This window comes from Coregonus lavaretus (genome assembly GCF_964263955.1).
Source record: "Coregonus lavaretus genome assembly, contig: HAP1_SCAFFOLD_1089, whole genome shotgun sequence".
Taxonomy (NCBI): domain Eukaryota; kingdom Metazoa; phylum Chordata; class Actinopteri; order Salmoniformes; family Salmonidae; genus Coregonus; species Coregonus lavaretus.
This window is the reverse complement of record NW_028163412.1, coordinates 95,321-110,924: the sequence shown is the minus strand read 5'-3', so window position 1 is coordinate 110,924 and position 15,604 is coordinate 95,321. Positions and strand designations below refer to the sequence as shown.

At 41.2% G+C, this 15,604-nt stretch overlaps 1 protein-coding gene across 1 annotated transcript in view; it reads right to left on the bottom strand.

Moving 5' to 3' along the window:
• Positions 1-598: 598 nt before the first annotated feature.
• Positions 599-15,604, bottom strand: part of LOC311118173 (NACHT, LRR and PYD domains-containing protein 3-like) — a gene marked incomplete at its 3' end in the record, with an annotated part of 28,222 nt that continues 13,216 nt past the window's right edge. Inside the window, exons 2-11 of the mRNA XM_084193030.1 lie at positions 12,919-13,003; positions 12,580-12,808; positions 10,013-11,804; positions 9,578-9,751; positions 7,308-7,481; positions 6,132-6,305; positions 4,972-5,145; positions 3,008-3,181; positions 1,830-1,876; positions 599-1,122 (exon numbers count right to left, since the gene is read on the bottom strand). Of these exons, the coding sequence (XP_084049156.1) occupies positions 599-1,122; positions 1,830-1,876; positions 3,008-3,181; positions 4,972-5,145; positions 6,132-6,305; positions 7,308-7,481; positions 9,578-9,751; positions 10,013-11,804; positions 12,580-12,808; positions 12,919-13,003 (3,547 nt within the window). The remainder of the gene's footprint in view (positions 1,123-1,829; positions 1,877-3,007; positions 3,182-4,971; positions 5,146-6,131; positions 6,306-7,307; positions 7,482-9,577; positions 9,752-10,012; positions 11,805-12,579; positions 12,809-12,918; positions 13,004-15,604) is intronic.

Sequence of the window (15,604 nt, the reverse complement as noted above, 5' to 3'; positions counted from 1 at the left end):
TGTGTGTCAGGTGTGTGTGTCCAGTGTGTATGTGTTTGTGTGTCCAGTGTGTGTGTGTCCAGCGTATGTGTGTGTGTCCTGTGTGTGGTCCTGTGTGTGTGTGTGTGTGTGTGTGTGTGTCAGGTGTGTGTGTCCAGTGTGTGTGTGTCCTGTGTGTATGTCCTGTGTGTGTGTGTGTGTGTGTGTGTGTGTGTGTGTCAGGTGTGTGTGTGTGTCCAGTGTGCGTGTGTGTGTGTGTCCAGTGTGTGTGATTGTCCTGTGTGTGTGTCCTGTGTGTTTGTGTGTGTCCAGTGTGTATGTGTGTCCTGTGTGTTTGTGTGTGTCCAGTGTGTATGTGTGTCCTGTGTGTTTGTTTCCAGTGTGTATGTGTGTGTCCAATGTGTATGAGTGTGTGTCCTGTGTGTGTGTGTGTGTTTGTCCAGTGTGTGTGTGTGTGTGTGTGTGTGTCCAGTGTGTGTGTGTGTTCTCTGTGTGTGTGTGTGTCCAGTGTGTGTGTGTGTTCAGAATGTGTGTGTGTGTGTCCAGTGTTTGTGTGTCCAGTATGTGTGTGTTCCCAGTGTGTGTGTGTGTGTGTGTCCAGTGTTACCATGGTTATTATTTACAGGGACACTGAGGAGTCAACATGAACCCTAAACCCTGGATAGAGGGGCTCAGTGAATGTGGAGTGGAATGTGTTCAGGTGGGTCAGTGTGTCAGAGGAGACTCTGTAGAAGGACAGAGTGCCGGCTGGCCAGTCCAGATACACTCCTACTCTGTGGGAGCTGGAGGAGGGGACGTCTATGGTAGTGGACTTATTATTGTGCCAGGCAGAGTAACTGTTGTCAGAGCAGAACAGACTCCAGGACTTGTCATTACATCCAAGCCTACAGTCACTACCCCATCCTCTCCTGCTGATTCCTTTATATGTCACTCCTATATCAGCCTCTCTCCCACTCCACTCTACCTCCCAGTAACAGCGTCCAGTCAGACCCTCTCTACACAGCACCTGTTCCCTGTCCTCAAATCTCTCTGGGTGATCAGGATACGGCTGCTTCTCTCTCCTCCATGTCACCTTTCTGTTCTCCTCAGACAGAGAGAGGAGTCTGTTTACTGTGTTTAGGTCCAGTGTGAGATCACAGACATCTGATGGATGAAACCAGACACAATATTAGAAATCATCATCATTCACATTAGAACGTTAACTCACTTTTCACTAATTCATTTAATGTAGATGTTTCTAGGTATCAAAAGGAGAAGTTAAGGTAACTTGAGACTTGTTGAATGATCATATGTTATACTGTATGGTAATATAAAACACACTTATTCCCATTCATTACACACACACACACAAACTGAACACACACACAACCTGAACAAACACACAAACACACACACATCCTGAATACACACACACACACACACACACACACATCCTGAACACACACACACACTGGACACACACACACACATCCTGAACACACACACACACACACACACACAAACTGAACACACACACAACCTGAACAAACACACAAACACACACACATCCTGAATACACACACACACACACACACACACATCCTGAACACACACACACACATCCTGAACACACACATACACACACACTGGATACACACACACACATTTCTAAAGTAACACAAACACGCCACACACACAGACACACACATTGTCAAAGCAACTCTTTGTAAACTTTGATGTCCCTGATTTGTGCTTCTGTAGAACTACAGCTGATATTTAATATGACCAAGTAAGTAATGATGGTGGTCTTTGACTTTGACTTGAATTAAGACTTATTCTTAGTCATATTCTTCACAGCAGTCAACACTCACATTTTCTAAGTCCAGGTTTCATTGTGTTCTCTCCACCATGTTCCACACTGTAGCGGTAAGCAGAAGAACAGACAGTCATTGAGGGATACACCTGAACTCACACACACACACTCTCACACACACACACACACACACACACACACACACTTACACACACACACACACACACACTGGACACTCACACACACATTCAGCATATAACTTTGTACAAGCGGTGGTAAGAATGTTTGTCTGTGTGTGTGTGTGTATGTGTCCAGTGTGTGTGTCCAGTGTGTGTGTGTGTGTCTGTGTGTGTGTGTGTGTGTCCTGTTTGTGTGTGTGTGTGTCCAGTTTGTGTGTGTCCAGTGTGTGTGTGTGTGTGTGTGTGTGTGTGTGTGTGTGTGTGTGTGTGTGTGTGTGTCCAGTGTGTGTGTGTGTGTGTGTGTCCAGTTTGTGTGTGTCCTGTGTGTGTGTGTGTCCAGTGTGTGTGTGTCCAGTGTGTGTCCAGTGTGTGTGTGTGTTTGTGTGTGTGTGTTCAGTTTGTGTGTGTTTGTCAAGTGAATGTGTGTGTCCACTGTTTGTGTGTGTGTGTGTCCAGTGTGTGTCCAGTGTGTATCCAGTGTGTGTGTGTCCAGTGTGTTTGTGTGTGTGTGTGTGTGTGTCTGTCCAGTGTGTCCAGTGAAGTCAGAAGTGTCCAGTGTGTCCAGTGTGTGTGTGTCCAGTGTGTGTGTCCAGTGTGTTTGTGTGTGTGTGTGTGTGTGTGTGTGTCCAGTGTGTGTGTTTGTCCAGTGTATGTGTGTGTGTCCAGTGTGAGTGTGTGTGTGTGTGTGTCCCCAGTGTGTGTGTGTGTGTGTGTCTAGTGTGTGTCAAATGTGTGTGTGTGTCCAGTGTGTTTGTGTGTGTGTGTCCAGTGTGTGTGTTTGTCCAGTGTTTGTGTGTGTCCAGTGTGTGTACTGATACACGTGGACACACACACACACACACTGGACACACACACACACACACTGGACACACACACACTGGACACACACACACTGGACACACACACACACACACACACCGGACACACTGCACACACACACACACACACACACAGTCTTTATATAACTTAGTCCAAGTGGTGGTCAGAATGTTTGTCTTAACTAGCCTGATAACTCCAACATGTCTGATATGAACATTGACATAAACCCTCTACATACTTGAGTTTCTCCAGTCTGCAGTGTGGATCCTCCAGTCCAGCAGAGAGCAGTCTGACTCCTGAGTCTCCTGGGTGATTGTAGCTCAGGTCCAGCTCTCTCAGGTGTGAGGGGTTTGACTTCAGAGCTGAGGCCAGAGAAGCACAGCCTTCCTCTGTGACTAGACAGCCTGACAGCCTGCAAAGAGTCAAATCATATTAAAATCACACTGCTATTCATTGGTGGTGAAAATAGTGGCAGTATATTTTTTTATACATTTTCATTTATACCAGTGTCCTGAAACCTGCCATATATATATAATTATTAGAAAAAATCATAATATTGTGTGTAGAGAGAAAATTGCATATTACAAATATTTGAGTAGACTGACCAGAGCAGTTTAAAAAGCAGTATTAGTCAAAAGACAGACAGTGAGGTATCAGATTTAGATTGTATTGAGTATACAGTCCACACCATATCTAGTTTGACAGTGAAGCTAACATTTTAAATGTGGCTCTATACTCCAGCATTTTGGATTTGAGATCAAATGTTTCAAATGAGGTGACAGTATATAATGTCACCTTTTATTTGAGGATATTTTAATACATATCTGTTTCACCATTTAGAAATGAAAGCACATTATGTATCAGGCCCCCCATTTGAAGAAGTCATAAATATTCTGACCAATTCACTTATAGCGTATTAAAGTAGTCAAAAGTTGAGTATTTGGTCCCTAACTCGTTGGTTGCATTTGCAGTTTGTTGTGGTTGTGTTTTGAGTTATGTTTTGCTCGATAGTAACTGAATGGTGGATGATGACTGGAGTAATTTTCTGTCTAAGTGAGTAGATAACATGTTTCTAAACACTACTAAATTAATCCTGATGATGCCATGATTAAGAAAAATCATGAATGAATCATGAATAATAATGAGTGAGAAAGTTACAGAGGCTACAACAAAACATGCTAACCTCCCACCATTACCAATAACAGAGGGGGTATGTGTCACGATCGTCCAATGAGGGAGACCAAAGCGCAGCGCGTTGAGCGAACATGACTTTATTATATTAAAGTATAGGACACCAAAACAACAAACAATGACGATACGTGAAGTCCACAGTGACAAAGACTGATACGGAACAAAAACCCACAACCCCAAGGTGAAAACAGACAGTATAAATATGGCTCCCAATCAGAGATAACGAGCCGACAGCTGACACTCGTTACCTCCGATTGGGAGTCACTGACCAAACACGGAAACAAAACCAAAACCAAACACAACAAATGAACACACCCTAACCCAACACAACCAAATGAATACACCCTGGCTCAAACAACACAGTCCCGGAGCCAGAGTGTGACAGTATGATCCTTGTTCCTCTGTAACTTTCTCATTCATCATCATTCACGATTCATTCATGATTATTCATAATCATGGTAGTATCCACATGAATGTAGAAGTGTTCAGAAACATCTTCTATTCTTACTGACAATACAAGTGAAGTGACTCCAAAATGACAGGACATTATTCAACATTCAGTTTCTATTGGGAAAAACATCATCCAAAACACAACCAAGACAAACTGCAATTGCATTCAACAAGTTTGTAGAATCACAAGCTTGATGTAATCACTGCAGGTAAGGAATATGGGACCAAATACTAAACTTATGACTACTTTAATACATTATAAGTGAATATGTCCAAATTATTAAGACTTTTTCAAATGGGAGAAATAGATACATAAAGTCCTTTCATTTCTAAACAGTAACAGAGATATGTATGAATACCTTTAAATAAAAGGTGACATTATATACTGTTGCCTAATATGAAACATTCGATCTCAAATCCAAATTGCTGGAGCATAGCACCAAATGTAAAACTGTAAGCTTCACTGTCCAAACACATATGGTGTGGACTATGTGTGCCTGGTAAACACATGTGGATCTGGTGAACAGTTATCACTTGTTGACCAACTACAGGAATACTGACCTCAGAGTCTCCAGTTTACAGTGGGGATTCCCCAGTCCAGCAGAGAGCAGCTTCACTCCTGAATCCTTCAGGTCATTGTTACTTAGGTCCAGCTCTCTCAGGTGTGAGGGGTTTGACTTCAGAGCTGAGACCAGAGAAGCACAGCCTTCCTCTGTGACTAGACAGCCTGACAGCCTGCAAAGAGTCAAATCATATTAAAACCACACTGCAATTTTTTGGTGGTGAAAATAGTGGCAGTATTTTTTTTCAACATTTTCATTTATACCAGTGTCCTGAAACCTGCCATATCTATATAATTATTAGAAAAAATCATAATATTGTGTGTAGAGAGAAAAATGTATAGTACGAATATTTGAGTTGACTGACCAGAGCAGTTTAAAAAGCAGTATCAGTCAAAAGACAGACAGTGAGGTATCAGATTTAGATTGTATTGAGAATACAGTCCACACGATATCTATTTTGACAGTGAAGATGACATTTTAAATGTGGCTCTATACTCCAGCATTTTGGATTTGAGATCAAATGTTTCATTTGAGGTGACAGTATATAATGTCACCTTTTATTTGAGGGTATTTTAATACATATCTGTTTCACCGTTTAGAAATGAAAGCACTTTATGTATCTAGTCCCCCTATTTGAAGAAGTCATAAGTATTCTGACCAATTCACTTATAGTGTATTAAAGTAGTTAAAAGTTGAGTATTTGGTCCCTAACTCGTTGGTTGCATTTGCAGTTTGTTTTGGTTGTGTTTTGGGTTATGTTTTGTCCAATAGTAACTGAATGGTGGATGATGACTGGAGTAATTTTCTGTCTAAGTGAGTAGATAACATGTTTCTAAACACTACTAAATGAATCCTGATGATGCCATGATTAAGAAAAATAATGAATGAATCATGAATAATAATGAGTGAGAAAGTTACAGAGGCTACAACAAAACATGCTAACCTCTCACCATTAACCTCAAATAAAAGGTGACATTCTGTAATGTCACCTAATATGAAACGTTTTATCTCAAATCCAAAATGCTGGAGTATAGAACCAAATGTTAAACTGTAAGCTTCACTGTCCAAACACATATGGTGTGGACTATGTGTGCCTGGTAAACACATGTGGATCTGGTGAACTGTTATCACTTGTTGACCAACTACAGGAATACTGACCTCAGAGTCTCCAGTTTACAGTGGGGATTCCCCAGTCCAGCAGAGAGCAGCTTCACTCCTGAATCCTTCAGGTCATTGTTACTCAGATCCAGCTCTCTCAGGTGTGAGGGGTTTGACTTCAGAGCTGAGACCAGAGAAGCACAGCCTTCCTCTGTGACTAGACAGCCTGAAAGCCTGCAAAGAGTCAAATCATATTAAAACCACACTGCTATTCTTTGGTGGTCAAAATAGAGTGGCAAAATATTTTTTCAACATTTTCAGATATATCAGTGTCCTGAAACCTGCCATATCTATTAATAAATTAATTAATGTTTCATTATTAGAAACGATCATATATTGATTGTAGAGAGAAACATGTATAGTACAAATATTTGAGTAGACTGACCAAGAGCAGTTTAAAAAGCAGTATCAGTCAAAAGACAGACAGTGAGGTATCAGATTTAGATTGTATTGAGTATACAGTCCAAACCATATCTATTTTGACAAAGATAACATTTTAAATGTGGCTCTGTACTCCAGCATTTTGGATTTCAGATTAAATGTTTCATATGAGGTGACAGTATATAATGTCACCGTTTATTTGAGGGTATTTTCATACATATCTGTTTCACCATTTAGAAATGAAAGCACTTTATGTATCTAGTCCCCCATTTGAAGAAGTCATAAGTATTCTGACCAATTCACTTATAATGCATTAAAGTAGTCAAAAGTTGAGTATTTGGTCCCTAACTCGTTGGTTGCATTTGCAGTTTGTTTTGGTTGTGTTTTGGGTTATGTTTTGCCCAACAGTAACTGAATGGTGGATGATGACTGGAGTAATTTTCTGTCTAAGTGATTAGATAACATGTTTCTAAACACTACTAAATTAATCCTAATGATGTCATGATTAAGAAAAATTATGAATGAATCATGAATAATAATGAGTGAGAGAGTTACAGAGGATACAACAAAACATGCTAACCTCTCACCATTAACATCAAATAAAAGGTGACATTACATACTGTTGCCTAATATGAAACGTTTTATCTCAAATCCAAGATGCTGGAGCATAGTGTCAAATTTAAAACTGTAAGCTTCACTGTCCAAACACATATGGTGCGGACTATGTGTGCCTGGTAAACACATGTGGATCTGGTGAACAGTTATCACTTGTTGACCAACTACAGGAATACTGACCTCAGAGTCTCCAGTTTACAGTGGGGATTGCCCAGTCCAGCAGAGAGCAGCTTCACTCCTGAATCTTTCAGGTCATTGTTACTCAGATCCAGCTCTCTCAGGTGTGAGGGGTTTGACTTCAGAGCTGATACCAGAGAATCACAGCCTTCCTCTGCGACTAGACAGCCTGACAGCCTGCAAGAGTAAAATCATATTAAAACCACACTGCTATTCTTTGGTGGTGAAAATATATTTTAAAAACATTTTCAGATACATCAGAGTCCTGAAACCTGCCATATCTATTCATATATGTATATATACACTATCAGTCAAAAGTTTGAACACACCTACTCATTCAAATTTGTAAAAAAAACAACAACTAATTTTTACATTGAAGAATAATAGTGAAGACATTAAAACTATGAAATAACACATATGGAATCATGTAGTAACCAAAGAAGTGTTAAACAAATTAAAATGTATGTTATATTTGAGATTCTTCAAATAGCCACCCTTTGCCTTGATGACAGCTTTGCACACTCTTGGCATTTTCTCAACCAGCTTCATGAGGTAGTCACCTGGAATGCATTTCAATTAACTGGTGTGCCTTCTTAAAAGTTAATTTGTGGAATCTCTTTCCTTCTCAATGTGGTTGAACCAATCAGTTGTGCTGTGACAAGGTAGGGGGGTATACAGAAGATAGCCCTATTTGGTAAAAGACCAAGTCCATATTATGGCAAGAACAGCTCAAATAAGCAAAGAGAAACAACAGTCCATCATTACTTTAAGACATGAAGGTCAGTCAATACGGGACATTTTAAGAACTTTAAGAACAAATGCAGTCGCAAAAACCATCAAGCGCTATGATGAAACTGGCTCTCATTAGGACCACCACAGGAATGGAAGACCCAGAGTTACCAGCCTCAGAAATTGCAGCCCAAATAAATGCTTCACAAAGTTCAAGTCACAGACACATCTCTACATCAGCTGTTCAGAGGGGACTGTGTGAATCAGGCCTTCATGGTCGAATTGCTGTAAAGAAATCACCACTAAAGGACACCAATAAGAAGAAGAGACCTGCTTGGGCCAAGAATCACGAGCAGTGGACATTACACCGGTGGACATTTGTTCTTTGGTCTGGAGTCCAAATTGGACATTTTTGGTTCCAACCGCCGTGTCTTTGTGATACGTGGTGTGGGTGAACGGATGATCTCTGCATGTGTATTTCAAACCGTAAAGCATAGAGGAGGAGGTGTTATGGTGTGGGGGTGCTTTGCTGGTGACACTGTCTGTGATTTATTTAGAATTTAACGACACTTAACCAGCATGGCTACCACAGCATTCTGAAGCGTCACGCCATCCCATCTGGTTTAAGCTTAGTGGGACTATCATTTGTTTTTTAACAGGACAATGACTCAACACACCTCTATTTGACCAAGAAGGACAGTGATTGAGTGCTGCATCAGATGACCTGGCCTCCACAATCACCCAACCTCAACCCAATTGAGATGGTTTGGGATGAGTTGGATCGCAGAGTGAAGGAAAAGCAGCCAACAAGTGCTCAGCATATGTGGGAACTCCTTCAAGACTGTTGGAAAAGCATTCCAGGTGAAGCTGGTTGAGAAAATGCCAAGAGTGTGCAAAGCTGTCATCAAGGCAAAGGGTGGCTATTTGAAGATTTTCAAATATAAAATGTATTTTCATTTGTTTAACACTTTTTTGGCTACTACATGATTCCATATGTGATATTTCATAGTTTTGATGTCTTCACTATTATTCTACAATGTAAAAAATAGTAAAAATAAAGAAAAACTCTTGAATGAGTAGGTGTGTCCAAACTTTTGACTGGTACTGTATATAAATGAATGAATGTATCATTATTAACAGTAGATAACATGTTTCTAAACACTACTAAATTAATATTTGTGTGTGTGTGTGTCCAGTGTGTGTGTGTGTCCAGTGTGTGTTTGTGTGTGTGTCCAGTGTGTGTGTGTGTGTTGTCCAATGAGTGTGTCCAGTGTGTGTATGTGTGTGTGTCCAGGTTGTGTGTCTAGTGTGTGTGTCCAGTGTGTGTGTGTGTGTTGTCCAATGGGTGTGTGTGTCCAGTGTGTGTTTGTGTGTGTGTCCAGTGTGTGTGTGTGTGTTGTCCAATGAGTGTGTGTCCAGGGTGTGTGTCTAGTGTGTGTGTGTGTCCAGTGTGTGTGTGTATAGTATGTGTGTCCTGGGTGTGTGTGTGTGTCCAGTGTGTGTCCAGTGTATGTGTGTTCATTGAGTGATACAGGAATACTGACCTCAGAGTCTCCAGTTTACAGTGGGGATTCCCCAGTCCAGCAGAGAGCAGCTTCACTCCTGAATCCTTCAGGTCATTGTTACTCAGATCCAGCTCTCTCAGGTGTGAGGGGTTTGACTTCAGAGCTGAGACCAGAGAAGCACAGCCTTCCTCTGTGACTCCACAGCCTGACAGCCTGACAAAGAGATCATCATGATTTCACAAACTGTTAATTTAACACCAGTAGTGTAGTAGGACAATGGCAGATGCATTTGGTTTATTCTCTTAAACAACATATAGATTCATCTTCCGTCTCCTAGAATTGTATGGTCATATTGTTATACTAATGTGAACATCAATGCAGTGATTCAATATGTTTTTCAATAATACATATATTTCTCTAAACTGAATATTTCTTCCTGATGATTAGTACTTAAATGTCATGTTATGTACTCACAGAGCAGATCTGGAGGCTTTGACCACTGGCAGCAGCCTCAGAAGACCTTCCTCTGATCTGGAGTATTTCTTCAGGTCAAACACATCCAGCTCCTTTTCTGAAGTCAGCAACACAAAGACCAGAGCTGACCACTGTGCAGGTGACAGTTTGACTTTTGACAGACTTCCTGATCTCAGGTATCTTTGGATCTCTTCCACTAGAGAATGGTCATTCAGTTCATTAAGACAGTGGAACAGATTGATGCACCTCTCTGGAGAGGGATTCTCCCTGATCTTCTCCTTGATGTACTTGACTGTTTCTTCATGGCTCTGTAAGCTGCTTCTTGTCTTTGTCAGTAGACCTCGTAAGTGCTTCTGATTGGACTCCAGTGAGAGGCCCAGAAGGAAGCGGAGGAACAGGTCCAGGTTTCCTGTCTCACTTTGTAAGGCTTTATCCACAGCACTCTTGTAGACAGTAACTTTATGCTTGTGTCTGATCCTCACAGAAAAGTTATTGGACGTTGATTGAGGTTTTGCCATTAGATTGTCATTGTTGTTGATGAATGAGAGGAACACATATACAGCAGCCAGAAACTCCTGAATGCTCAGATGCACGAAGCAGTACACCTTGTCCTGGTACAGCCCACATTCCTCTTTAAAGAGCTGTGTGCACAATCCTGAGTACACTGAGGCTTCATTGACATCAATGCCAGCCTCTTTCAGATCTTCTTCATAGAAAATCAGATTGCCCTTCACGAGCTGTTGAAAAGCCAGTTTTCCCAGTGACAGAATGCTCTCTTTATTCCAGTGTGGACCTGTCTCTTCTTTCCAAAGATACTTTTCATTCTTCTGTTTGGTATGAAACTCCACAAGGTGTATGAACATCTCAGTCAGAGTTTTGGGCATCTCTTCTCTCTTATGTTTCAACATGTGTTCAAGGACTGTTGCAGAAATCCAACAGAAGACTGGAATGTGGCACATGATGTGGAGGCTCCTTGATGTCTTTATGTGTGAGATGATTCTGCTGGCCAGGTCCTCATCACTGAATCTCTTCCTGAAGTACTCCTCCTTCTGTGGGTCATTGAACCCTCGTACCTCTGTCACCTGGTCAACACACACTGAAGGGATCTTATTGGCTGCTGCAGGTCGGGTAGTTATCCAGAGGAGAGCAGAGGGAAGCAGATTTCCCTTGATGAGATTTGTCAGCAGAACATCCACTGAGGTTGACTTTGTGACGTCACAACAGATCTTGTTCTTCTGGAAGTCTAGGGGCAGTCGGCACTCATCCAGACCATCAAAGATGAACAGAACTTTGTACTTGTCGTAGTTGGAGATTCTTGATTCTTTGGTTTCCATTGAGAAGTGACTGAGAAGTTCAATCAAAGTGTGTTTTTCCCCGTTCATCAAATTCAGCTCCCGAAAAGGGAATGAAAATACAAATTGGACATCCTGATTTGCTTTTCCTTCAGCCCAGTCCAGAATGAACTTCTGCACAGAGACTGTTTTTCCAATGCCAGCGACTCCCTTTGTCAGCACAGTTCTGATAAGTTTGTCTTGTCCAGTTAAGGGTCTGAAGATGTCGTTACATTTGATTGCAGTCTCTGGTCTTGCTTGTTTCCTGGTTGTTGTCTCAATCTGTCTCAGCTCATGTTCATTATTGACCTCTCCTGTTCCACCCTCTGTGATGTAGAGCTCTGTGTAGATCTTGTTGAGAAGTGTTGGGTTTCCTTGTTTAGCGATCCCCTCAAATACACATTGAAACTTCTTCTTTAGATTAGATTTGAGTTCACGTTTGAAAATCACAGCAAGCTCATCTGAATGAAGAAATAACACAAAGGATATTAATATTATGTCTGTTTTAATGCCAACAGTATAGTAGGACTGTTATAAAATGTTAAATTATAATAATTTCTTCGCTTAACTGACTGTCTGCTAAATGACTGAAATGTAAATGTAAAAAATGTATAAATCTCTTATTGATGGTATTATTAATGTTCTCTCTCTCTCTCTCTCTCTCTCTCTCTCTCTCTCTCTCTCTCTCTCTCTCTCTCTCTCTCTCTCTCTCTCTCTCTCTCTCTCTCTCTCTCTCTCTCTCTCTCTCTCTCTCTCTCTCTCTCTCTCTCTCTCTCTCCTCTGTCTCTAAATGTGCAAATTTAAGGTCCCCTGTAGCTCAGTTGGTAGAGCATGGCGCTTGCAACACCAGGGTTGTGGGTTCGATTCCCACGGGGGGCTAGTATGAAGAAAAAAAAAGTGTATGCACTCACTAACTGTAAGTCGCTCTGGATAAGAGCGTCTGCTAAATGACTGAAATGTAAATGTTTTCATAATGCATTACAAACTGGTGTGACTGATTATATTATTGTTAGTATTATCTCTCTCTCTCTCTCTCTCTCTCTCTCTCTCTCTCTCTCTCTCTGTCTAAATGAATCACCACAACACATCCCTGCTGCTACTTGATGAGGTCACTAGGTGTTGTGTTAAGGCTGCTACAATATCATTTAGTCACACAGCTACTTTAGCTGTACTTTAGCTACAGCTTTTAAATGTTTGTTCTAAAACAGCATTCAACATGAGGCAGACAGCTCTTACTTTTCTCCAGTGTGTCAGCAAGCTCCTTCTGGTTCATTTTCCTGAGGACGTGCAGTGTGATCTTCAGAGCCCCCTCTCTGGCACTGCTCTCCTGCTTCTCATCTTCAGCATCCACCACTTCCTTATCCTGCTTCTGACTCTCAAAGCCTTCTGGGAGTTCTGGACTAAGAATCCTCTTGAACATCTTCAGCTCCTTCTTCACAAATGTCATAATATTCTCTTCAAGCAACTGAAATAAATCAAGTAAATAAGTTAAGCAAGAGACTAAATGCTTTCTCATTAACACATTAATGAATGATTGACAGATCAAAAACAAATGTACATAACAGGACCACCTACACTGAATATGGAGGACAGGTCTGTTTGATGACTCTGGGAAGACTGACCACTGAGAATCTCTGACTCTGATCTCTCCTGTTGGTTTCTGTGGACAAAACATGAGATTACACACACACACACACACACACACACACACACACACACACACACACACACACACACACACACACACACACACAGGGAGGGAATGTTGTGTTTGTTTAATATTGTTTCAGGACTATGAAAATGGAAAAAAGGATTAGCCTATGGATTTTGAAAACAACTAAAATAAATAGGAAAATGGGAGAGGAGAAATGACTAGAGACAGTGTTGTTTAACTCACTGACCATGACCCATGAGTTATTCTTACCTTTGTTCAGTAGAAAAGCCTCCCTCTCTAAAGTTTAGAGGTTGAACCATAGACCAGTCACTCTTCATGGACACACAGCTGGGTACAGGGGAGGCTGGTCTCTCCTGCTTAATTGAACTTCAACACAACAGAGACAAACATTACGTCTCTCATCTACTCTGAGCTCAGATGGGGAAACAAGAGTTTCATTCCAAAACGCTATATATCCATTTTCAGAAATGTTGGTCAATTAGCTTTTATTGTTTAAAGAAATTATGAAAGAGATTGGTGTGTTTTCTCACTATCTAATCATGGCATGAGGTTGTTCAATGACAGATATGTATTTGTTTAAAATCTATCACTTGATGGTTTCATTTCAGAGAGACAAATAATCATGTTTCTTTTTGCAAAATGCTACATATCTGCCTTACTCACAGAGAAATAAGTAGTACTGCTAGGTTTTACACAGTAATAATATATCTGCCTCACTCTCAGAGAAAGGCTAAGTTCATGGTTATAATCTTCCTAGGAGCATCATAGATGCTTTTTTGCTCTTCCGTGTGACTTTATACACAGAAGATCTCCACTAAACATAGAATCACATGGTTTATCTGTCTCTCTGTGACCGCCGATAAATTCAGAACAAAGTTGAGTACAAATACAAAGTTGCCAATGTCTTTGCAATTGATTCAAACAAGGGACTTATACAAATTTGTTTCAAATGAAAATCGAGATGACTGCATTACAATATAAAACGTAGGCTATAGTCCTATTTCAATCAAATTGAAATATATTCAATGTTCAATTAATTGTGTTCTATTTTGCTACTTGGAGGCTACAGTCTGTAATTTGTCTCAATATATTTCATGATGTGTAGCCTAACATGTGCCCAATGATGTGCCGAATCTGTGATTTAGAAAAAGCTGCCTCAATATTTGCAGCCGTAGGTGGTAATATCTCTCTAGGAGCTGATCCGTTATCAGCATCGTGCAATAATTATAATGTTAAGGAAAGATTTGAATGGAGAAAACTGATCCGAGAGCAGCGCTCCCTTTCTTTCGATCCTATCAGTATTGATACATGCTCCACCGGACATCCAACCTTGTCGTGCTGCTATGGAACCCTGACCTGTTCACCGGACGTGCGACCTTGTCCCAAACCTGCTGTTTTGACCCTCTCTCTTTCTCTCTCTCTCTCTCTCTCTCTACCACACTTGCTGTCTCGACCTCTGAATGCTCAACTATGAAAAGGCAACTGTCATTTACTCCTGAGGTGCTAACCTGTTGCAACCTCTATAACCACAGTGATTATTATTTGACCCTGCTGGTCATCTATGAACATTTGAACATCTTGAAGAACGATCTGGCATTAATGGCCATGTACTCATAAACTCAGCAAAAAAAAGAAACGTCCCTTTTTCAGGACCCTGTCTTTCAAAGATAATTCGTAAAAATCAAAATAACTTCACAGATATTCATTGTAAAGGGTTTAAACACTGTTTCCCATGCTTGTTCAATGAACCATAAACTATTAATGAACATGCACCTGTGGAACGGTCGTTAAGACACTAACAGCTTACAGACGGTAGGCAATTCAGGTCACAGTTATGAAAACTTAGGACACTAAAGAGGCCATTCTACTGACTCTGAAAAATACCAAAAGAAAGATGCCCAAGGTCCCTGCTCATCTGCGTGAACGTGCCTTAGGCATGCTGCAAGGAGGCATGAGGACTGCAGATGTGGCCAGGTAAATAAATTGCAATGTCCGTACTGTGAGACGCCTAAGACAGCGCTACAGGGAGACAGGACGGACAGCTGATCGTCCTCGCAGTGGCAGACCACATGTAACAACACCTGCACAGGATCGGTACATCCGAACATCCCACCTGTGGGACAAGTACAGGATGGCAACAACAACTGCCCGAGTTACACCATGAATGCACAATCCCTTCATCAGTGCTCAGATTCCGCAATAGGCTGAGAGAGGCTGGACTGAGGGCTTGTAGGCCTGTTGTAAGGCAGGTCCTCACCAGACATCACCGGCAACAACGTCGCCTATGGGCACAAACCCACCGTCGCTGGACCAGACAGGACTGGCAAAAAGTGCTGTTCACTGATGAGTCACGGTTTTGTCTCACCAGGGGTGATGGTTGGATTTTCGTTTTTCGTCTCCTTTTTTTTTTTGGGGGGGGGGGGGGGGGGAATGGATCAGCTTAATATTGCAGATAGATTGTAACTTCTATCAATGTAATTGTCTGCATCACTTCCAATCCCCCATGTTATTTTTTTTTATATACTCCCCTTTATTAATTTTCAACCCCACCATCCTTTCCCTACTTGGAGTAAATGAGTGAACAAC